The 26017-nt window shown below is 40.5% G+C and overlaps 1 protein-coding gene across 1 annotated transcript in view; it reads left to right on the top strand.

Annotated features, from left to right (window-relative positions):
- LOC122775877 (serine/threonine-protein kinase BRSK2-like) overlaps nucleotides 1-26017 on the top strand; it is an 86138-nt gene that overhangs the window by 48062 nt on the left and 12059 nt on the right. The window contains exons 9-14 of the mRNA XM_044036082.1: nucleotides 1598-1744; nucleotides 11200-11231; nucleotides 13120-13284; nucleotides 14276-14373; nucleotides 15272-15422; nucleotides 24825-24885. Coding sequence (XP_043892017.1) covers nucleotides 1598-1744; nucleotides 11200-11231; nucleotides 13120-13284; nucleotides 14276-14373; nucleotides 15272-15422; nucleotides 24825-24885 — 654 coding nt within the window. The remainder of the gene's footprint in view (nucleotides 1-1597; nucleotides 1745-11199; nucleotides 11232-13119; nucleotides 13285-14275; nucleotides 14374-15271; nucleotides 15423-24824; nucleotides 24886-26017) is intronic.

Here is a 26017-nt window from a genome sequence, read left to right as displayed (position 1 = left end):
AGAAGAAAGCGAGCGTGTGGGTGTCACTAGCGCTCCAACATTTTATTAAAGTGCTACCATAATAGTAAAAATATCTCTTTTCTACATGTTTGTTGAACAGGTGGTTTGATACAGCTGAATACAGTCTACAGCTGAACTACATGAAGGACCTGGTCACTATTAACAAAGTAGCCAAACGCTAAAAGATTGAAGTGTGGTGATTTTGGTTTTTGCCAATCCTTGATCCGATACTTGAGATGGGGATCGGAACATCTCATGTGATTTTTACAGAATGTGTAGCCTTTATATCGACTGTGATCAGGTGAATCTCATGACAGGGCAGCCATGACTCTGCACTCCGGCTGTTGATTAGACGTTGACCTTATTGGAGTGCAAAAAGATGGACGACATGCTCGAAGCCACCACAGAGCCTCAAACACAGTCTGTGGGTGTGGGGGAATTAAATCCTATCATTTAGGAGGTTGTACCTGAAAAATATGCTGCAGAGATGCCCTCAAGCTGCTTTTGGAAAATCTGAGAAAATCTTTAATCAGGTGTATTCTCCAGCTGTGGTTTCCCAGCCATGCCGCCCTGGAGCTTTGTCTCATCAACAGCTGTACTGTAGTTTCCCACACACTCTTGCTCCATGAATAATTTATTCAGACAAACTGAAACAATAGAAGCCCAAAATAAATACCCACGCAGACAGGGCAGCTTTATGACCACAGGCCTTGTGCACTTGTCTTTGTTTTTGCCTCTTTCTCCCTCACTCCATCTCTTCCTGTCTCCTATGGGAGTTTACTTTACTTTTTAAACCGTCTCGCTGATACTCATGTGTTGTGTGAGGCTGATGTTTTCTGTTGTTTCCAGTGTGGCCTTGCTTCTCTCACTCCAAACTAAAGTTTTTTCCGCTGTCACTGTTCCACCACTTTCTCCTTTTTTGTCTTGCTGTCTGGCAGCAAGATAACCATTTGTCTGATTGTGGGAGGCACGTATACTCCCCATCAGTTAGACTCCACTTAGATCGTCAGTTATACAAACCTCCCCCTCCCCCCCTCTGTCTCTCTTCATTTCTCAGCTTTTCTTCCTGTCTTTCTCACCCCTTTTCCTCCTTTTTCCCCCTCCATCTTGTCGTCTGTTGGGGTTTGTCATTCATCAAACAGTCACATCTGTGAGGTGTCGGCTCACTCTGATAAATGACTCTGACGAGAGAACGCTAAGTGAACGAGGTAAATGAGAAAGCAGGGTAATTATTAGAAAAGCAATTTTTTGAGCTTTACTGCTGGTTATTATTTATTTTGCGTCGCAGCTCTGGGCAGAATGCTGTCATTTCAAAGTTGAACAAGTTGAGAAAGTGAGCTTATTCTTTAAGTCAGGCAGGATTAAGGCTCCTTTGATTCTTCTTCCAAAGCCCTGTTTTTCAATTATATATCTATTTTCTTTTCTCCGCTCAATCGAGTAAAGTCATATTTTCTGTTCTAATGCCGCCATTAAGACTTCAGCGCACACTGCGTCCTCTCTACGTACATTTTTGTTCCTACACATTCAGCGCACATTTACCATTTCCAATTTCTTTCTCCCTTTTGTCAATCTCTGCTTCCTGCCCTTTTCTCTTCAGGGTGCCCTGCCATTTGATGATGACAACCTGAGAAATCTTCTGGAAAAGGTGAAGTTGGGAGTGTTTCACATGCCACACTTCATCCCTCCAGACTGTCAGAATCTTCTCCGGGGCATGATTGAAGTGGATGCCACCAAAAGACTAACGGTGAGTTCAATTAAAGATACTGGAGGATAGACGCTGTTGTTAGAGGTGTGTATCTGCCCCTTAGAAGACAATTCAATACATGAGCTATGATACAATTCAGGGAAGATACTTTTTTTTCATTGTTGATTCAATATAGTTTGACATGATTCAATGCTATACAATTCTCTGTGTGTTATTTTCAGTTATGAAATAGAATACACCAATTCTGTCACTGCTGGGCAGAGAATTCAATGGAGTTTTTTTTTCATTTAATGTCTTCAGATTCACAGCTGAAACCCTGTTTACTTTGCCACATTTAGACAGAAAAATGACACTTAATGCCCGAGCACACACTACTGTCATTATTAATACAAAGTGAAGTCTGTCTGTTGTACCTATGCCCATGATATTACAATAACGTAGCGTTTCAGAGACATCCCTCTTCTCATTTGTGATGCGATGTTTCGAGAGCTTCAGCTGCATCATTTTTACTTGAGAAGAATAATAAGAAGAAGAACACAGCAGTGAGACACAGATTAATCATGACATCTTGCAAGTGAATCAAGTGAAGACTAAATCTCATGGGAATTTGAGGCGATTCACAACATGAAAAGGTGGAATATTGACTGGTTCATAGTGCATTTGTATAGATATAATAATATTTCTTATTGATGCTTTTGTATCTTTAGTTCCGATTACCATTTTTTACAGCCGCAGCTGTTTAGACTGTGTTCATATCCTGCTTGTATGTGACTGCTCAGGGTTTTAGCTTAGCTCCTCATTTCCACTAAAGAGAATTTTTCATATTACAGTAACATTGGTGATAACTTCCAGATGAGGTCCATAGAAGGATAATTTCCTAGGTTTGATGTTGAGGAACTAGACTTGGATGAATAGGAAATGAACCCCTGCAGGCAGGTTCTAAACTCTTTAAAAAGGCTTTAAAAGGCTTCCCTATATGTGTGTGTGTGTGTTGAATCAGCAAAACTATTATTATTTTATATTATTTGCGACAGTATTCATGCAACAAATAAAAAACAAAACAACAAAAACATCAAGTTTAAGAGCAGAATCATTCTTTTGCAAATTCACAGCAAGCTGGGAAAACTTGTACTGCTTCAAGGATCAACAAGATGGCAGAAATAAACATTCAAACTAAAGTGGATAATATCAACTCGGCACTGGAGAACAACCATTGTCATTTTGTGTGTTTGTTTCTGTGCTCCCTTGTGTTCCAAATGTTTTCCTCATCCCCGGTTCTGTTTGAGTTCCCGAGTCCTCGCGTACACGGTGTGAATTCAACAGAGGGTGGCTGTTTGTGTACCTTCCCTCTGCTCTGTTTATTGTGCTCTTCACAATGTAAGGCACTTTCTATACAGCAAGGGATCACCTTGGAGAGGAGGCCGTGCAAGAGCACAAGAGCACAGAGGTGCGAAGGCCAGAGAGTCAGTACAGAGAAGGAGAGCCGGCCGAAAAGATGTGTGAATAATGACTTTACACTTCACAGAAAGAGTTGCCTTTTGTCCTTTCCCTGCATTTCACATTGAGAGAATGCACAGATGTATGCTTGTAAGTTTGTGTAGCTGCACACGCACATAATAAAAAACATTCTTTAGACTCTCCAGGATTCTTTGTTGATCAGTGCAGTTAACCAAACTGACTTGCCTGTAAGCAAATGTCTTTATGCTACCTCGTAGCTTATTTTTCACTGTCAGAATGACTATAACTCATAGAATTATTCAACATGCTAGTAAACAAACAGAATTATACAAAGGATGAAATGGTCGTTAGCAGGGAAGATGACAACCTTGAGAAGAGAAGAGGCCCTTCAGGCTGCATCCACACCACTCAACTTTCATTTAAAGACAAATAGATTCTGATCTGGATTTGCCTCCTCTCCACAGCCTGATATTTGATCTCCCTTTAACAGTGTTGGCCAACGTACTCAGGGAGTGTAATAAGACACTTATCACATATAAATTCATATTATTTATGTAACAGTTATATTACTATATCACTTTTGTCAGTAATTAAACTAAAACAAGGGCCTTTCTGCATGGAGTTTGTGTGTTTTAAGGCAGATAACTATGTGCCCCCCCTTTACATTTTGAACTGAGTGAAGCTAAAGTCTGAAAACATAAGTAAACTACTGTTTTGATTGTCTATAATACAAGGTATCCTGAATTAATGTGTTTTTAATGAAATTGATATTAATCCTGCTGAACACAACTTCGTCAGCAGAGGGCGCTCTAAGCTTTACACTTGATTGGATATATCAGTAGCTGACGCTAGTAGAAGTAGACGTCTGTACTTTGTGAACGAGTGTACAAGCTACATCTCTTCTGAACTGTTTTCATATTTCCTACAGGTAAGCTGGATGTAATCAGTAGTTTATTTTATCAGAGTTTTAGTGAACAACTGTGACATTAACAGATATTGAATTTGACCGTGTTACCAGTGTGTATGTGTGCCGCCTCGGGTGTCTAAGAAGGCGGGCGCCGATAGTAATGACACTGGTCGCTAATCACAAGCTACTGCTTTTATGTGTGAGCTGTAAGGAGTAAAAGACATGTAAAGATATATACGTGGTTAAGAAATTAGTAAGAACAAGCGGTATGAAACTGGATGAACGAGGTGTGATAGAAAACTGTATTAACTGCGTGTATTGTTTAGAAGGCTAGGCTAATGCTAACGCACGTTGGTTAAAGGAGCATTCCACAAAGTTTTGATAAATAGAGTTGGTGGTCGCCAGTGTTTAAAGCGTTAATTTTAATCTGAAAATGTGAAAATAACACAGTAACTAACTGTGGGTCAAAGACTAGTTATGGTGATAATTCAGTTCATAAGCATTATTCATAGAGGGTTAAAAACTGTAAAAGAAGTAAGAAAGTAATAAGACAAGTTCATAGGTTATTCAGTCTGGGGTAATGTGAAATTACTGATCTGTTATTGTCATGTGTTTGTCATTTGAATTTATGCATTAATTACCTGTGCACATACGTTAAACGAGTAATTTGACACTAAAAGAAAGGAACAATATTTTCGTAGCTAAGGTCACTTACTAAATACATACCTGTTGTCTGTCTAAGAGTAGAAGTAGACGTCAGTATGTTATGAACGAGTGTACATGCTACAGCTCCTGGTCTGAACTATTTTCATATTTACAGGAAATGAATGTGTTACTCCGAGAGTGAGCGCCGCTTGATTCTTAAAAGTGTAACATTTGCATGTTCTCCCTGTGTGTGTGTGTGTGTGTGTGTGTGTGTATGGTTGTTTGTCTCTATATGTGGCCCTGCGATGGACTGGCGAACTGTCCATGCTGTACCCCGCCTATGTCAGCTGAGATTGGCACAGCACCCCCTGCGACCCTCCAGTGGAGGATAAAGTGGTAGATGGTAGATAAAATATATAGTTAGTACATCACAACAGCTTCTGCCGTATTTCAGTTGCTGTCATGCAGGAAGTAATGAACAAATCTTTTTAATAAACTGATTCTAATGATTCAGTACATGGAAAACAACTGCTTTACAAGTCACTAGTTTGTTTGTGTGTGCCGCGTATTAGAGGACTTCACACGCTATGATGACTCCGCCCACGTTGAGCAGGTGCTATACTAATAGAAAACAATACCAAACCAAGTAGAGTCGAGCTGTGCTGTGCTGGAACTGTATAGTGGCAAAGTGCTGTAGGTAACTTGTCACGACTCAGTTATCAGTTGTGAACCTTTAACATTTACTAGTTTCAGTTCCACCTCATTGTCAGTCTAATAACAGATGAACCTACTTTTCTCCAGTGTGTAAATGCCCCGTATATCTGAACGGTCATGTACTGTACATTTCCAGGTGTGTTACTATGGACAGCACATTCTGATATGGAGCCGAAATGCTCATCTAATCGCAGACCATGTTTATCCTGAAAGCATCGTTTTCAAAGAAAAACGTAGCCTCAGAAGTCTTTAAACAACAACTATTAGGGCCGCACCTCGTTGGTATGCTGTATATACAATGTATGCCGTATTTTCCGTTCCCTCTATTTGACGAGGACAGGTCACCCTGAGATCCCCCTAGATATGTCCACCAGCCTCCAGCGCTGTCCTTGGCAAAGCGTTACACTGGGACAGAACTGCTGCGAGAGAATATGCTTCCTGTCCCCCACCCCCCCTTAGGTGTGAGCACTCCAAACAGAGCTCGGGGGAAGTGTTGTAACCTTACAGAATGTCAAACAGCTCTGCTAGATTGAGCATTCCCTGAGTTTAGTTGTGTCTTGGATGTAGACAGGCCACTTGAGGGTGGGAAAGACATCTTTTTCTTTTTTTTTTTACTAGGGATTACTTATAAAATGTTGAGAGTAGTTTGCTCAGTCAGATCGATACGGCAGTCAGACCATAACTACTTGCCGTATTTCAGTCAATACGTTTCCATGCACAGTTTTCAATTTTGCCGTTTAATTGCACTACTGTCCTTGTCCCCAGTGTACAAGCAATAACGGGGTATCCATTTATTGAACGGGGTGTGTCTGCTTCCAATACACTAGGTGGCGATATGTTATATGTGGCGATATATTTTTCTGCTTATTAGTATCAGGCAGTTTAGCTTGTAGCTGGTTGTTAGCGTGTCAAGCACTATTCTGATTCTTCCTTCTTCTTTAAAGTATAAATCAGATCTCAAAGGTTACCAACCCGGGATTTGTCCATGTTCGTCTCGCTGTTGTCTTCTGTGTACTAGCTTCTTCTATGATATCTGGGTCAAACCAGGGTTGGTGGACTTCAGTCCATCTAAACGTTTACATGCAGTCGTAATTCAACTCCCCATCACATTATCTGGTCGTGTCAGTCCAACTTTGAGAAGGTCAGTTGAGTAAAATTGCAGTCAGACTAACATGCTTACGTCTATTTTGTAGGTTTGGTTGTAGGTTTTTGGCTGAGACCCCCCGGAACCCTCCTGCTTCGCATAAAGCAGTAGAAAATGGATGGATGGTTTTAGTTGGGCTAATATGACACCATATTAACAAACTGAGTATGTCTGTTCATCTTCTATTCATTAGATTTTGCCAGAAGATGCATTCAACTACACACACAAAGCCAAATCTCAATCAGACTGTGATACGCCATTCCCATTCCGACTTTTTAGCCGGTTATCGCAGGTTTAAAAATGAGTGGTGAAAGGGGCTTGAGGGGGGCGCGTTTCTAGTGGGTGTAGTCGGAGCCCCAGAGGTGACGAGACAGACACCATAAATTATAAACACTGACATCCTGGAACGATCTCCTCATGATCTGTGGCTAATGGACGATTGGCTATAGCTTTATATATTAAAGAGCTGTACTTCCCAGATTGATAATACCCCATGGGCTCAGTGCAGATAAATTACCAAGGGTGCTGGAATTAAAAGATGTAAGTGTAAGAGAGTGTTTTGCATGTGTCAAATAATAAAAACGGCCTCATTCACACATACACAGATGTGGTTAATTTCAACAAATGCGCTGAAACCACCAGATTCTTTTATGGTGACCGTGTGTGACCCTCTAGACATCCATTAATCAATCTTGGTGTGTAGTGTCTCTGGATCTCTTCTTGATGTGAGGCACTTCAAAGATCCCTCTGTCTCTGCTCACTGAGTAATACTGACTTACACAGGCAGAGATCACAAACTACAGGGGGTCAAGATGAAAAAAAGAAAAAGACGTTTCAAGCCTGATAGCCCTGGTCAAACTGGGTAACTGATTTGTGAAGCCTGATTAAAAAACTCTTTGGCATCAGTACTCTTTAGGCAATCCAAATTCTGCCTTGTATTAAAGATTCAGGCCGGTGATGATGGTTTAATGTGTGTGGGATCTTCTCTTTGCACACTTTTGGCCGCTTAGTGACCGTGTCCGTCCCTTTATGATGAGTACCCACACTGCGTCACAAAGCTTAGATCATCTCAAAATATTTGCACATTTGTTTAAAAAGTTGTTTGATATGAGAGCTTCAATGGTCATATTTGAACACTGAGGAATAGCGTGGGTTCTTTTATTTGTTGCCTCTTTAGGACCTTGTCTGGCGTAAACACTGACCTTGTCAGGACTAGTGATCCTCGTTGTGTTTAGGTTAGGGTTAGGCATTAAATAGTTATGGTAAGGGATAAGGTTTTCTGTCTGTGTGTGTGTGTGTGTGTGTCCTCCAGCAGACCTGCCACCATCATTTCAGAGCAGAGAATGCTGCTGACTTTTACATGATTTGAAACCTAATTTCAAGCAGTGACTTTTTCAATCTTTCCAATTTGGCAAGGTGGTTAATACCACATTTTCCTTTGGGGTGACAAAGTCAGAAGAAATATTTCTTATAGCTTCACACACAAAGATATTACATGTAACATGTCTGCATAAAAAAAAAAAAAAAATTAAATATAAATATATATATATATATATATATATATATATATAAAAAAGGTGAGACTAGTGGTTTATATTTTGTAGTTTTTCGGTTCATGGTAAGGGATTCAGTTTGGTCACATTGTAATGATGTCGTCCTCTTTAACCTGTCTCTGATATAGCTTCTTTGACAAAGCCACTCTGAATTTTCTTTTAAATTTTACTCCTTTTACTTTGTCACAAATGGATCATGACTACTTAGTGCAGTTTGCTGTGCATTCTACAGCTGAAGCTCTCCCTAAGTTACCGCCAACAGTTCCCATGATCCCGCGCTGCTTTCCGATGCCATCTTTTGTTACTGTTGTGTGCATTTAAATGATATAACTGTGTACACATTTATACAGTCTGTGGTTGTTGAAATCTACAGTAACTGCTGCTCCGCTAAGCTCTGGCTATATACTTTACCACATACCTTTTTTCATTTTTATGATAGGATTTTGTGACTGCCTTATTCATAATGATACGTGATATAACCATAGACCATAATGTAGAAAACTCAGTTGGGCTTTAAAATAAACTGTTTCCCCCAACTGATGTTTACCCTTCTTGCATTAACATCCACAGTGTATGATTAAGAGACATACACATGGTGAGACTTGCACTCATTTGTATCAATGCAAGGTTGCTTGAGAATTACTTCATGCGGCACACAGATAAAACCCTGAATATACACTCGTATTGGACACACTCAGCCACTCTTGTGTTGCAGCGGCAAGCGACGCCTGCCTGAGTTAAAGAAGCTGGAATTGGCACTGTCACATTTAGAGACTGATTGATGCGATACAGCATTTCAAACCACATCACTTTCAAGCTCGCCTGTGATATCAGTCTCTTGCCTCGAGGCCTTCAATAAAAGTCAGAAAGAGTAGGTCACCCACCGGCCTGTGTCTGACAGTTGGGGTGTCTCTGTCAATACTGTGACCTCTGTGAAAACAGACAAGAATCACCTACAGTCAGTAGTCGTCCCTGCTCTGTGCCTGCACCACACATTAAGGCATTTTATCAGAGCGGTTCAATGCCGAGGCTCGGCAAGCATATCGAGACACTGATGAGAACACATAGTAAAGAACTACCTCTAAATAAGTGACAATAATTAGAGTTGCTATGTGTATCTCGTGTGGCGCCACAACAACAGCAGGGACAAATTAAAAAGTCCCAGAAGTGACATTGATCGTGTTTTCCTCGGTGGGCTGTTAAAACCTGGTGGAGTCATTCTAACACACATCTTCCTCTCTTGCCCTTTTTGCTCACAGTGTCTCTTTCACTCTGCATTTCCTTCTCTCAGCGGAAGCACTGTGTTGACAGTGTGGGTGACAAAAGTGCGATGACAAGAGCAGTCAGTGTGTTTGTGTGAGGAGAGGCGGGTAAACACAACGTGAGGTATTGGGCTGTCCCTGACAAAAGAGTTCCAACGTGATGGAGATGTGGTGATATCTGTGGCCATGGATGGAATGGTGGTCCTACGTTACTGTGGTAAAATGGTTCCGTCATTGTCTTGAGACCAAATACAGCTTTGGACAAAATTCTGATGTTTAAAAAAAATGTAGTCTGACTGATTCAACCAAGGCTGTCAAGTTTTCCGGAAATTAAGTTTGAACAAATATTACAAATATTAGATTTTTCGATATTTCCTCAGATCACACCCACACAAATATGATGGCATCTTACTCTCACCATGGGGTTGATCACTTCTTGAGCTGCTTATCTGGGATGCCTCCTCCACCACTTCACTTGGATTGAGCTAACAGCTAATCTAACGTGAGAGTCCCCAGATATGTGTCTGGCTTTGCCATCTGTGGTGCACAACCTGAAATTGGTGGTTTAAAATTAAAGCCTCCATCTAACTTTGACAACTGGAGAGTCTTGAGGCTAATTCTAGGGCCATGTGAATTTTAAAATTATTTTGTCCACATTATTGATTTTGTAATTCCCACAGGTACCTTTTGAAATAAATAGAGCATTCTAGGCAAGCCATTCATGTGGATACATTCAACATGACCCAGCAGATAGAGAGAGGGGGGGCAGAGACCGTCATTCAAAATCACTGCTGATGCACTGGATTATTTTACTATAGTTTGCATTACATAGATTATGTGGAGATGGGAGATGGAAATACCAAGGGATTTAATACCTTCTTTAGGTCATTTGAATCCACTCTGTGTGCAAGCACACTTTGCATTACACAACGGTTTCTGAAAGCTGCACGTCAAAGCCAACATGCGGTTTTTGCAGTAATTTCACTTGCACTGTTGCAGGAATCTGACAAATCAGCGTCTTTGTCACCAGGGAATTGGAAAAAACGCTTGTTTATAATTTCCATGTTTTGGCCTGTTTTTGGACATTGAGACAAAAACGCAAACAAATGTTGCAACAATAAGTTGTAACATTTGTAGTGACTGCCCTACGACAAACCAACCAATAGGAATGAAGCTTGAAATTATACCTTGACTAACATTTTTTTAACCCCTATATTGTAGCTGTGCAGATGGATGCCTGACACTGATGGCATTTTATTCTCTTATTTTTTCTTGTGCGTGTACATACATCAAACCTGATGACATAGGTTTATTACATCTGTCGTGCGGAGCAATAATCTTATAAGATTGCTGAAATTGTACAGTCTGTAGGTGCCTCAGGAGAAATGGAAAGAAAGTGGGAATGGGAGATTCCTTCAGACCAGAGGGCTTGGCGGGGTCAACAGTGTGTGTGAGGAAGATAATATCCTCCATTTATAGCTCTTTGGTATCGCCTCTCTCTTTTTTCATGCTCGCTGTCGTATGATTTTTCCGAATATTTTCCTCCCTGTTGGCAGAATAAATATTAGAAGACCTAATTTATTTACCTCCACCGTTCAATTTGGCCGTATTGTCCTGTTGCATTTCCATTGATCCTGTAATCTCAAGGCTTACTTGGGCTACACTGCACAGGCTTTTCTACACACAGACTCTGACTGAGGATTGCTCTGCCTGTGATTCTTTGCTCTGCACAAAACAGGATAAAAATGTTTCAAAGCAAGTATGAGGCATGTGTACTGACTGTGTTTTCTCATGTTGTTTGTTTTTTACAGTTAGAACAGATCCAGAAGCACACATGGTACATGTAAGTACTATTTTTTTCCTTCCCTTTTAAACCCTACATTTTCCGCCTCTGTTACAGTGTTACAAGGGGCTTATAGACCTGAGGGGAGCTACCACTTGATAAACGACTTTGAGCTCCAGCCCTGTACATGAGAGTACCATTGAGCAGGACATGACTTCACTCTCGGGGATGTGGGGGTGAATTGGTAGCCCATGAAAGAGGATGTGCCACATATGGTCAACTGAGCAGCCATGTAGTGGAGGGTGAACCCACCTAACCTCAGTGTTCCCACCATTTAACTTTCATAACAGAGAGTATCCGCCTTTTACAACCAACATAAATCTTTTTGAGAGAATTTGCAGCATGTCATTGCGTATGATGTCAGAGTTCATTTTTATACACAGTATATGTTATATATATATATATATATATATATATATATATATATATATATCTCTCCTCATATATTAATATGCTATCACCAGATCGTTCCCATTTAGAGGTTGGAGGGGACCAATTCACTCAAAGGAAGAATTTAAAAGCTGCTTTCACCCCAAGAGTGAAGATGAATCATTGTTGGTTTCTGTTTTCTGTCATGGGCTGAAAGATCATGCAAACAGAGTGTGTGACTGAAGAAAAGAGCACAGAGAGAAGACTAATGTAGGGAACAGTGAGGAGGATGCCTTGCTTTCTCCCTCTGCTGGCCAAGCAGTTGACTGAATACACAAACGCATGAATTAATCACTGCAGGCCCCCCCCCCGGAAGCAGCTAGACAGCGGTGTGATTATAGAGGCATGCAGCGGGCTGTTCACATCACACAAACTACAACTGTTTCTTTTTGTTTCCAAATTCAAGGAGGTTAAATTGTTTTGCAGTATACTGTGAGCACCACATCTTCTGTAACAGCCACAATGGCGGGATTTAGTTCAGTGCTCATGCAACAGATAGATAGATAGATAGATTGTTTTAGTTTTGGCAAGGTGGAAAGAATACGCTGACGTCTGTATGTTTCCATATGTACAGTAATGTATACAGGAATAAAACAGATCTTTTTTATATACTGGGCTTACATTTTACTGAGCTCAAAGCAGAGAGGGAGCAAATCATTTAAAGCAAGGAAATAGGTTGTGTACTCACACAAACTGATGTGTACACAGTATAACAGTTTACATATTACAGATAGATGTAGCCTTTGTAACAGATACCAAGAATCTTACAGAAATCCCCTGGAAAATTGCCTCAGTTTAGCGTTTTATTTGAAATGCCAAAAGACTAAAGGCATGTCTGTGTATTCCCTAAACACTGTGAGAGAACTCAGACATAATAGTAAAGAGTCTGCAAAAGAGGAATATTGGAATAATGTTTATTAAACAAGCTGAAAAGAGAGAATCCTGGCATCTGTCTTCATCTTAGTTAGCATTACGACCACAGCTCTTCCTTTGGGGATCACGTGCAAAATTAGAGGGATGATTTTTGCCATTTTCAAACTATATTTAAATTGTCTGTCAATTATTACTTTTGTACTGTAAGATTATACATGTTTGTTCTCAGAAAAAAATAAGTTTTTTCAATGTTTTCTGTATTTAACATTTACTTTGTAGGTTGTTTTTTATCTTACATATGTGTAACACTTACTGACTTAAAATTAAAGTTAGTAAGTGAAACAATACAGTCCATCATTTGCTATGATCAAACCTATATTTTGTCAGATGGAGGGGAAAAAAAGGAAAACCGCAGAAACATAAAGGCCAAAATGAAATCTGCATCATTTTGAGGTCATCAGTTGCTCTGGTTTCTTAAAGATCAATAAGAAGAAAATCGATACAGGTCGACCTCTGAGCAAAATGACAAAATGTGTGACTGGCAGTGACACTGTCCTTATATATTTAGTAATGTTTTCATTCCCAGAGGGGGGAAGAATGAACCCGAGCCAGAGCAGCCTGTGCCCAGGAAGGTGACCATCCGCAGCCTTCCATCTGCAGACGATATCGACCCCGACGTACTGGACAGCATGCACTCGCTGGGCTGCTTCAGAGACAAAAACAAGCTACTGAAAGACCTTCTCTCAGATGAGTGAGTGACTGAATAGAAAAAAAAATTGGCATGGGGAAAAGAATGAGGTTAAACAAAGATGAAAAAAGCATGCTTGAAATAGATAAAATATAGATATAAGCGGAGATGAGGATACTTGTGGACTGCACTGAAGGACGTGATGTTAACGTTTGCCCTTGCTTTGTTTTTTTCCCCAAAGTGAACACGCTCACACACGAACCTGTTCCTGCTTCTAAATGTTAACATTCTACTATGTTTGTGTCTCAGTTGCACGTGTTTGTATTTTGTATAAAGTCTTGCCCTGCAGTCTTTCATACACTTCATATGAGCGGGTTTTTTAGTTTTCCCACTTTTCCTGTTTATTTTCCCTCTATTTTACATTTACCCAGCTTCTTTCCTTCAGTACTCTATAAGCATGTGGAACCTACCATTCTGCCCATCTCTTCCGTTCTCCCTCATTTCTCCTGGGAACACCCCGTAATTGTGCTGGACTGGAGGAATATCTGCTGTCTCCATCTCTCCTCCCTTTAGTTCATTTTAGCTGAAGTTGCAGGTCCTTGTCTCTTTGCCTCCTACTGCTTTCCAATCTGTCTTTATTATGGTATGCCTTTTGCATTGGAGAGCACTGGCCTACAGGCTAAATATATTAGGCTCTTTCTGGTTTACTGCGAAAGAAATGGCTGAACTCGTAATGTTTTGATACTTGCATAAACTTTATGCTGCAGATGCTGCGTCTGCAGAGAGGGCATATCATAAAGCATATATGCAGAACATTATATGATGGCTTAATGGTCTGTAAAACTAAACTTTTGTTTTAATGATGGAAGCTGTTTAGTAGCACCCAAAAGATTAAAGAACATTTATCATAGTGAAGGTTTTTGCAGTTTAATATCTTCCTCAGGCACGTGCAGCTCTTATTTTCTTATGTATACACTGCAGAAATCAGGATTAAATCAGTAATTTTTGCTTTTTCAGCTGTTGCAAGATTAGTTTTATTGCCTCCTTTTTGCAGTGACAACCAGGAAAAGATGATCTACTTCCTGTTGCTGGACCGTAAAGAGCGATATCCAAGCCAGGAGGACCAGAACCTTCCTCCTCGGAATGAGATTGGTGAGACTTGAATGGAAAAATGACATTTATATGTAAGGAAATGTAACATGTCAAGGTTTGGACCTCATATTGTTTGCAAGTTCCAGCTTTAGGTTGTCTTTACATTTAAGAGTCCGCTAGAACCTTTTGAATAACGTATTCCCCTCCTCACCAGAGGTGGTGCTGCATCACGTATTACTGAAGGAGAAGACAAGACAAACAATGAATATGAAAACTCAGTCATCTGTTGGTTAATGCAGGGAAACGTCTGTTTCCGCCACATAAGAGCAAATCATGGAGCTACATCAAATCTTATCATTTGCGTTGCAGTCCGCTTTCTGCATTTGGTTCACTTGAAGCCTACGTTTCTAGTCGGACTAGAGTCCGCCACTCCCACCAGGAGCAACTCAGGGCTATACTGTATGTGTCTGGCCTCAGGCCATGTACATTAGTGGAGCAGGGAATCAAACCCAGACCTTCCAGTTGGAAGATGACCCACTGCACCACTGGTCTGCCTCTGCACCACTGATATTGACTCATTGAACAAACCCATTATATTTGTTCAGGACAATTTAGCACTGATTTCCATTCACAGAAAACTGAGCGGAGACACATGCTTTACTTAGACTTATGCTAGGGTAATGTGTGTGTGTGTGTGTGTGTGTTGTGAGATACTGACATTTTGATGAATAGACTCCCTCTTCAGTGAATGCGATACAGTCAATACAGTGGCCATTAGTTCAAGGTCTGGGAGGAAGCCATTACTTATTCACTATTACTTGAAATGTCAACACGATCAGCTCCGAACATCACTCAATATTCACACACATTTGCACATGGCGCACAAAACTGTAGAAAGTTCATCATATCAATTGTGTCCAACTGTTAATCGGCTTGTCGCGCTGCTTTTTCCCCGCAGATCCTCCAAAGAAGCGAGTGGACTCGCCCATGTTGAACCGCCATGGTAAGAGGAGACCAGAGAGGAAGTCCATGGAGGTCCTCAGTGTTACAGACGGAGGCTCGCCTGTGCCGGCCAGGAGAGCTATCGACATGACGCAGCACGGACAGAGGTAGACGGGGACGTGGAACAGTTTAGAAAGAAAGAAAGCTGTTGAGATCATTATATTTTGAAACTAGGGACAAAACACATTCATGAACATTTGCATGTGAATGTGCCAGATTGTAGCCATTGGTTTGCTGCCATCTGTCGTCCCTAGGCAGGTTGATGTAGCGGGATTAACACACAGTAATGTACACACAGTAATACACAGTAACACCTCTATTGTATACTAGGGGTGTGACAAGACACTCGGCACTGCTCAAGAAACGACACGTGTTTTCAACACTTTCTTGTTTTTCAAAAACTTGTATGACAAAATATAAGTCTGTAAAAAAAAAATAGTCTGTAATTTATTTTAAACAGAAAAGGGTATGTATGAGTAAGACATGAACAATATTGAATGGTTAATTGCCTCACATTCAACTGACCGGCATCTCTCCAGACCTTCAGTTGCTGGTCTTTGAAACAAGGGAAGCTCATTTGGTGTTAATAATACATAAATTCTTACATAAACGAAGAACTAGCACAAGGATAATTATTTAAAACTGAAATGCTATAATAGTGTTTTTATTTACAGTGTATATGTACAAATGAAAATGGGCAAATACCCCACAACGAGCTGCTATTTGTCTACAGACTTCCCTCACAAAGTCCACACAAGACTGAGGCGGAAAATGCTCCACTGTTTCTGCAACGCTGTCAATCAAAAACTGGTTCTGCCTTTCAGACAGTTTCTCCAATCAGCATGCAGAAGCCCAGTGTACATATCAGTACATACTGACAACATTTTAGAGGACCCTTGCAGTCTTAGCGCAATCACCATGGCTCAAAATGCTGCCTCACGAATGGCTTAAAAGTGTCTTGGGCATCTAGTTGGGGTCATAAGACCCACTTGTATCAGTTATAGCAACATAGCAGACAGGAAACAGCTGATTCTTGACAATCCATGTAATAGCTGCGCTACCCGTCACCTACCAGGATGGAAAATGGATCGATAGATTAGGCAGGAAAAAAAATAATCACGTGAAACACATTTTCGCTCGTCATATTTTAGTGCCAGTGATATAAAATGCCATTGAGAATCTCACATTGCCCTGTACAGTGTAGTTTGGATTGCATAGTTTGTTATTGCACATTGTCCATTTATATGGACGTTTGTATGTACATGTATTTATATCTTTGTGGGGACATTTTGTCTAGTCCCCATGACTTTAAAGAGCTCTTTCAGGGTTACGACTTGGTTCTAGAGTTAAGGTTAGTGTGTGTGTGTGTGTGTGTGTGTGTGTGCGTGTGCGTGTGCGTGCGCGCGCAATCCTGGATGCTCTCACAGCCCAGTTGTGTATCAGAAGGTCTGACAGTGAGTCTGGCTCTGGTGTCAGCAGGTCTTCGTTGTGCTCGTGTTTGTCTCCTGTCTCACTGTAGTACATCATTGTACAGTAAAAGGTTGGATATTTTCCCGACGCCAGTACAAAATGCAGCAAAAGAGTAAGGTATTCACCTGTCAGTCACTCCCCACGCCTCTCCTCCTCTTTCTCCGTGTCTCGCCCTCATTCAAGGAGACGTTCGTGGGCAGGAGGACGATGCAGCAAGGCCTTTCTTTTGCTTTGTTTTAAAAGTGAAGACACACTCGCAGCATGCGGTCTATTTTAATAAGCTACAACTTCATTTGAGAAAAAAAAAGTAAGCACTGCTGGATCCACAAGAGTCAACAGTTTTAGGATAGCACTTCCAGAAGTTTGACTTAACTATCTTAATTAACTTAATTTAAAAATGAGAACGACTGCACATTTGCAATTCATAGTCTTAATCTACACCCCCTTATGCTCTTTCCCAGTGTTTGCTCAATTATCTATTTTTTTTTTCCTTTCTCTGAATGCCATGATCATCAGTTTCTCCCACACTGAGTCCCAATTCCTCCAGAGCATTGCTCTGTTTTAGATATCTTCAAGGCAAGCCAGAGCCATTTCAACAAGGCAACACCGGACTGATTTAAAATCTATTTTCCCTCATCTTATTACAACACTCAATAAATCATTGCACCACACATTTCTGCTCAGAGGCAGGAACATTTCTGACAGCAGCAAAGATTGAATCAGAGCGCGTAATAACCTGATCTGCCTAATGATAGGCAGATTGGCAGAATACCGGGGAAAAGCTTTCAGAGGTGTAGGACATAAATGCAGAGGAGCAGAGAGTGTGTGTAGTACAGTATATACATAAAAAGATATAGTTAAAAGGTTGAATATTCATCCAGATGTCAGATGCGTGACTAAATCTTTCCCCAGCAGTTTAGTCACACTTTAACTCCATTCTTTCTGACTTCTGGTGCATCTGAATTTCACTTCAAGATAAGTCTTGTGTTTCTTTTGCCTCTGCTCGACGTATTCATTCCTTCAGGCAATCTGAAGCTCACCTCTTCTTTATTTAAAGGCTGTGTTGGTTTTGAAGCTGCCTTCTCCTGTCCTCCGCTATGATTCTTTTTCAACCAAGTCCAGAATTTCAAATAAGAGCAGTTTGCAGCGATTCTACTGAGCATCGACAATTCCTCATACAACTCAGTCCACGTGTACAGTGTAACTGATCAGTGGATGGAGTGCATTGTAAAGGTCACTCAAATTCACATTAATTAGAGGAGGTTTTCTGTGTTACACACAGGTCACATCCTCCGTATATTAAAATAGGGCTGCAAAATGATTTAAAAAGATAATCTAAATCACAAAACAGCCAAGTACACAATCCCCATGTTTGTGCAGTGCTGTTGGAATTCAACGTGCAATACTGCTTGCTCTACAGATTAGGACTTTTTTTTTTTTACATTACATTACATTAAAGGGAAAACGCTCTGCTGCATCTTTCTTCTCAAAACCGGCCATTTTCAAATTTTGTCCCATAAATCTCCTCCCTGTCCTCTCACATCCTCCCTCCCCTTTGTCTGTGTCACTCTTTCTTTCTTTCCCTCTCTGTCCCTTGCTTGCAGCTGACCTTCAGTCTCAACTCCCCCCACCACCTCCCACCCCAGTTAGTATGGAATTGCTATGCTAATGTGGAATTGCTGCTAGTCAGTCTTCCCTGGAGGGGAAGTGGGAGTCTTCTACCACCACCCCCTTACCTTCAAATCAAATCCAATATCTCTTAAGTCCTGACACTCCAGCTGATCAGTGGGAGAGGGGATGTTGGTAAAAAGGATTTTGCTGTGTTTTTGAAATGTTTCCCCTCTTTTCTCACATCCTTGTGTGCGCTTTGTTTGATCACGTTGCCCCGCTTGTGTGTTTGTACATTGGCAATGGCGGTGGAAAAGGTACACACACACAAACAGCAGAAAAGCGTCCAAAGATTTGACTGACTTCCTCTCTGAACCTAACCTTATCTTTCCCTGGCAGCAAACTTTAGTCGACAGCACAGAAGAAATCCTAGAACTTCAGATCAGAGGGCGTCAGAGAGAGGCCTGACTTTGAAATATGTGTTTTGACAGGATACATTTCCACCAGAATAAACGGTGGAAGAGAGAGGGAAAATATTTTTAGCAAAAATTACACAAAGAAAATGCTTAAAGCTCGACCCCCATCCTGCGTTCTGACTCACGTCTCTCGTGCGGGGGCGTTGACAATCCGAAAAACGTCCCAGGCTGCGTTCTCATATTCGTGAGTGGTGATTTAACTGCTCCTGTGAGGCTGCATTGAATAGATCTGGGATAAATCCTTCATTTGATGTGTTGTATTATGAACGGCCGTTCCTTTCTCTATATACCCAAAGGTGTCTTCAGGATGTACCTTAAAGTGCTTAAACTCAAAGAACAGGAAAATCCCACCGATTTAATTTTAAATCTTAACAACATGCCAGGAAAAATGAAAGGAGGTTAATGATATGTAAATGAAACATGGGAAAGTGCTGCAGTGTGAAGAAGAGAATATCAATAGATTTTTTTTTTCTTTTATACTTTTGCGTCATGCCGTTTGAATGTGTTGAATTATTTAGAGCTGTATTAATATGTTAAGCTCATATGCTAATTATTACCTCCAATGTATGTAAGAGGCCCAAATGACCACAAATAAAGCTCCATTAATACAAATCTCTCCAGCTCTGTGTGCAAACGTGAGGCGAGAATATTAATGTGCAAATTCCCCGGGGAGTTGTCAAGGCTCAGAAAAGAAAACAAATTTAAAAAAGTGTGTTGATTTGTTTGAATATCTACACTATGTAAAAAAGGAAACTTTGTCTAATTGCTTTAAACCATGCTAGCACGGTGCATGAACTTTGCTTTGGCTTTAGCAGTCTTATTCATTTTGCTGTTTCACTCCTGGCACCATGCTTTTTTGTTTTGCTTCACTTCCATTTTTATTTCAGTCCATGCCCTCATCCGAGAAGCCCTTGTACTTGTTCCATTCCCTGCAGTTTTTACATTAGACCCCCACAGGTGCTTGGATGGGACTCTGACATGAAGACGTGGGGCCCATTCCAAAACAGGCTAATGGTAACGTTAGCTTGAGGACTAATGGATGATGGAAAAAACACTAGATTAGGTAACATTAGACATTTGCATCAGGTGGGAGGAGACACTTTCTCAGTTATGTCTCGTTGTATCAATACAGATATTGTGGGGGGGTTTTCTCTCTCCATGTTTGAATGGATTCATTTTTTTCATTGCGGCACATTTTTATGTGGCAAAGATTCATTACTTTCATAAAAGGACATGATATAAAAATCCTCAAGTACAAAGTAAATGTCATAAGCGGAGGTGGGAGACTTTCTTGACTAATGTTGGTAAAACACTCGACTTGACTCTCATGACTTCAGACTTGACTTAGATTTCAGTAAAATGACTCAAAATGACTTCATTTATGGAATATTTACGTTTTCTCAGATATTGAGGAACTAACGTTACAATTAGTTTTTTGGGGTTTCTGCTTTTGTGGCCTTGCATACAAACCTGGCAACCGAGCGACACAAACACACTACGTGACATTCAATTTGATACAAATCCCAATGCTAGTTAACATCTTGGTGATCAAATATATATATATATATATATATATATATATATATATATATGTATATATATATACACATTTGTTTGTATGTGACCATGAAGCAGTCCTTACATTGTATGAGTATTACAGTGTTTCTGTTACAGATAAAACTCTAGCAGTTCAAAATCAGTTTAGTCTTTTTGTAGCATATTTAAATGTGGAATATCTGGGAAATCATCTTCATCTTCAATATTCATAAGACTTGACTTGTAACTTAAAGCAGGGACTCGACTCGACTTGCGTGATTCTTGCGTAAAGTCTACTAAAATTATCAGTACATACCATACATATCATACTATTTTATTTTGAAGGTGTTGTAACTGCTACAAATCTTAATCTGTAACTAGTAACTAAAGTGGTCTAATATAATGATATAGATTAAAACGTGAATTGTATTATTATTAGATGTTTGGGGAGGAAATTACTGCACTTGAGTGCATAAACACAGGGCAGTAAATTATGTTCCTTCTCTGTAACTTAGTGCTGAAAAAGTTTTGTCTTTATAGTAACAATGTCCCATATTAAACAGAGGTTAAGGGTTTATAAATCGTGTTATCGGCCGATCTTAACATTATGGTAATTTTAAATAATATTTCCACAATTGTTGTGATCGACGCCTCAACCTGACCACTTTTTTCCTTTATCACCACGTTTCAATATACAATGTACATGTAAAATAATACAGTATAATGTGACTATAAGGTATTATAGTAACATAACCTCTCAAGTGTGTGAAACGTTATACAAAATATAGATAGATATCACACAAGTAATGTTTCCAAGCTGATACATCAGTTTCAAAAAGGAAAATAGGTTTGTTTTCTGCTCGCCCAGGAAACGTACACAGAAACTCTTCATATTGTCATGGCTTTTTTATAAAGTTGAGTTTTATCAACTAAAAAGGTAATTCTAAACCATGCTAAACACAAAAACAGGGTAAAGTAGAAAATGTACACTGCCTGGCCAAAAAAAAAGTTGCCACCTGGATTTAACTAAACAAATAGGTAAGGGGTTGCTGCAGTTGGTCAGGTCTAGCTTCAGCAACATTATGTGCCCAAAGAATGCATTTTTTCTTCCCTGATGACATGGGCATATTCCAAGATGACAATGGCAGGACTGTTCTTTTTTTGGCCAGGCAGTGTATATTCTGAAGGGAGCTAACATTTCATTTTGTCTATAGGTTAAGTTAAGGTTAGGTTTTGTTATTGTTTTTCTTTTTCAACACTAACGCCACAAATGAACCTTGAATTAAATGAAATAGTGACAAATATCTTGGAAATTGGTCTTTCAAAACTTGAAGAACAAAACATTCTGCATTGCTGAGGAATACTAATGCACACATTTTTAATTAAAGTGAACTAAGCCTTTAAACAAACACACACACAGACACATGCATGTATAGTTCTTGGCTGATTCCAGCATCTCCTCTCCCTCTTATTTATCAACCTGGCTTCACTGTTTCTATATTATAGATGATAAGTGATGGCTTAGTTCACCATAAATGACGTGTTTGTCATTAATAATTCATTGTCTCTCTGACGCCCATTACTACTGTACAGCGTAACCATCTGAAACATTAGCTATATAGACCTGCTTTTCCAGCACTAACAGATGCAGGGTGTCTCTTACAATATGCTCAGAATGGCCCGAGGATGTCGTGTTTTGGCCGTGATTCCATGAAGCGCGATTGGCAAAGTACGGACAGAAGCTGTAGTAGTGCACAACCAGGGCACGTCTCAGTGGACCGAAGGACTTGAATGTAAATGATAGCAACTGTCTGGTCAGCTGCTCTAAGGAATCCTAGCCAATGTAGACTTTGCATCGCCTACTCATGTGTGCATGAGTGAGTGTAATAAATGCACTCACATAAGGGGCAGTGGGAGAATTACAGAAATAGCCTCAGAGTGGGTGTTTCCTTATTTCCTTTTCTCTCATGGTAGTTTTTAGTGTTGCTTGTCCTCTGCTCAGTTTGTGTGTGTCTGTTCATCTCGGGAGGCACATTCTCGTTCTATTATCAGCTCCTTCTTTACACAAGGCACCACTCTCTTTTTATGGCCACTGGTTTCATACAGTTTTTTGTGTGTCCATGTACGGATGCCTCCATGTGGTCCCATGTGAACTGCACCAGTGTAAGGAATGAGCATTTATCTCCATTACTCCATCATCCCTCCCAACCTACATTCTTTCAACCCTCCCTCATTCCTCAATCACTCTAAACTCCCTCACACCCTCCTCACATTTTTCCTCAAGGCTTTTTCCTCCTCAACCAAGGAGGTAGAAAAAAACACACACCAGTTTGTAGTTCATCTTTTTATCTTCTCACAATCTGTGGGCCTGGCCACACACACACACACACACACATACACACACACAGATATAGCACTGCTGAAATGGAGAAAGAAGGGGAGAGATGGAGTGGGGTTATTATTATTAGATTGAGTGACAATAAGGAACAGTGTTGTGACAGTGAGCAGCTGGTGTTTCCGAGTGTTGACAGGTGCTGTGTTTGTGTGCATGTGTGTGCTTGTGTGCGTGTGTGTGCTTGATGGAGACAGATTGTCCTGTGATTGTTCATTTCTGAACAGGGCTCTGCTTATAGAGGTTATTGACAGCATCTGCAGGGGAAAGAAAAACATGACAAATGGTACTCAACCAAATGTCCCACTTCATCCCCTCCCTCAAAAACATTTCCCACTGATCCGGTGCAACCAAAGGCCTAAAAGGCCAACATGGTTGGTTTATCAAGAAATGGTTGACAGGCGGTGGGAAGCTAAGGTTAATATGTTGGAAGAAAAGCTGCAGTCTAATGAACATATTTGAACTCACATTTTGAGTTAACCCTTAAGAGCTCCTGGGGCCATTTCCTGCCATTCGGTTTTTAATTGTTAAAAACATTTACAGCAGTTTTTGGGAACTGCTGTTTTGGGTGTTTTCTGCCATTAGGAACAAATTAGGCTGTTTTTTTTTATTTTGTTTAGTTTTCTTTAAATATAACACTGCAAAAAAATAACAATCCATCAAAGTCAATGTTTCTGCCAATTACTGACCCATCCCAGGGCCTAATAATAATTATTATCAAATTCTCCTTGAAATGTATTTTAAATATTGTTGTGTAAACATAATGAACCTTTAAAAGGTTAAAATTTCAAAAAATATTGTTAAAATATGATATGTGTATTTCAGGCTGAAGTAGCTTTAAAAGACTGACTAATTTAAAGTAGGAAAAAAATGGGAAGGTGGCATTTTCTGCCACTAGGAACAGATTAGTAAGTTTAAAGGAACTCTTAAGGGTTAAAGGGGGCTATATGAAAGAAATGTATTATATTCCAGGTACAGTTTGTACATTTTAGCAACATATATTGGTTATTCCTCACCTTACTCTTCCCTTTCCGTGTGTTGGAAAACCTGTAGCCTTAAGTTTGCACCAAAACTCAAAAAGTATGTCTATTTTCTCTATTGTCACCTATTGTAAAAACATGGTGGTCCAAAATGGTGTCCTCCGTAGAGTTGACCTGGTTCCTGATGTAAATATTAAACACTCAGTTGATCCAATTAGGTAAATGAAATTAATTTCAGCAAAACTTTACACACTGGACCTTTAAGGCAATGGGCAGACCATAGTTCGTTCAAGTCCCCACCAGGTCAAGGGCTGAGTTACCCCTGAGCAAGCTACCCAATCCCCATCGCTCATTGTTAATAGGACACTCTATATTGACCCCAGACACAGGGTTCACATCTAGTGTACTCCTTGTGCCGGTGCCAAGCCCGGATAAATGGGAGGGTTGTTTCAGGAAGGGCATCCGGTGTAAAATCTCATGATCTGCACATTTGATTTGACCCTTAGAGAGGGAGCAACGGAAAGACAAAAGAAAATCTCCATGATATATCATCAGAGATCAAGGAAACGTATTCAATTAAAAGTGCTGGTTTCAGTGATAACAACGTTGCAGCAAGTATATTCACAATTTAAATGTTCATTTGCGGGCCACAGAATCAGTTTATTTTTTGGTTTTATGTTTATAGAAATAAAACAAATGTTGGGTCAGTTATGCGTCTGTGCATGAACACAGCGTAACGACAGATTCTTTGGCAACCACGTTCTACCTCGCCTTGGTGTAATTGCTGGGATTCAGTGCTAACAATGTGTGTTGTCAATTTGCTGTTGTGTTGTAGAGCCCTCAACCTCTTTGTGTAAGCAGGCATTGTGTGTGCTTAGTATGACGGTAACATAATGCTGTCACCCTTTCTAACCGTGTTCAACATGTGATGTCCGAGCTCTCACCTCCGCCAGTGTTTACCCAAACATGTAACAGACACATACAGGGTGTTGATCCCACAAATGACCTCTGTCCCTTTGTCTGTGTTCTTCCGTGTTTGTGTCACAGGTCGCGGTCTATCAGTGGCGCCTCCTCTGGCCTCTCCACCAGCCCACTCAGCAGCCCACGGGTAAGTCACAACCCTGCGAGAGTGCACTTTCCAACTCCCACACAACACGCACCTGTCTTGCTGTTCACCCTCAGGGATAACAGCTGCAAAAGAAAATCCTGCTGATCCTGTCTTATAGGTGTCGTCTTATTGCTGTTTTCTTATATATTGAAGACTCAACGACATCTGACCTTTATCCAAACACAACACACACACACACACAACATGAAAACGCTTTCAATGGCATCTCTGCAAATGCATTTTGAGAACGCGGAGACACACTATAACGTCTTATGGTTATGAAGCGCACTTTCACACTCGTCTACCCCGTGGTGTTTGTTTTCACCCCTGCATTACCTGCATGAAATGTGACATCGAGAACACGGCGGACACAAAACCAGTCAGAGGAAGAGAAAAAAAACACGACAACACCGCAGAGCTCAGTGGCAATGATACAGTCGTTAGGTCTGCTATTTTGTGTCTTTTACTACGTTGCCTTGTTCAAACTGAGCGTTGTCCCAAGTTGTGCGAATTGAGGTTGAAAAAAGACATTCCTGGCTATCAGCTATGCTAATGTCAGGAGCAGGTCTTACAAATGCCTTTAGAAACCAAAGCAGATAAAAACCGTCAGTTAGCAGTATACGATGAGCTCTTCGCATCAGGTGTTGAATCAGGCATTTCATGAGTTGCCATTATGTCCACTAAGCTTTATTTTACCTTGGTATACAGTTTACTAATGAACATGCACAGAAAAAAAAGAACATTACAGCACAGCAAACTTTCTCCTCCCCCAAAGCCTCTTCTATTTCTGCCCATTTGGCCATTACTATCTTTCGTGCACAGCTGTGTGGAAATTCAGCTCAGGGAATGTTTCAGAAAATTTCACTTTTATTCACGGTGTTGGTGGTGGTGAGCGTCATCCCCTCACAGCAAGTATCCTGGTTCGACCGAGAGCCTTCCTGTGCTGAGTTTGCATGTTCTCATCTGTGTGTGGGTTCTCTTCGGGTATTGTTCCTCCAACAGTCCAAAGACATGCAGAGGGTTTATTAGGTTGACTGGAGAGTAGGTGTGAACATGAATGGTTGGCTCTGCAATGGACCAGTGCCCAGTCCATGATGTTCTCAGCCTTTCACCATGTAACCTGGGATTGGCT

The sequence above is a fragment of the Solea senegalensis genome, linkage group LG10, assembly GCF_019176455.1.
Source record: "Solea senegalensis isolate Sse05_10M linkage group LG10, IFAPA_SoseM_1, whole genome shotgun sequence".
Classification (NCBI taxonomy): domain Eukaryota; kingdom Metazoa; phylum Chordata; class Actinopteri; order Pleuronectiformes; family Soleidae; genus Solea; species Solea senegalensis.
The sequence above is the reverse complement of the archived record's forward strand: the minus strand, read 5'-3'. Positions and strand labels throughout refer to the sequence as shown.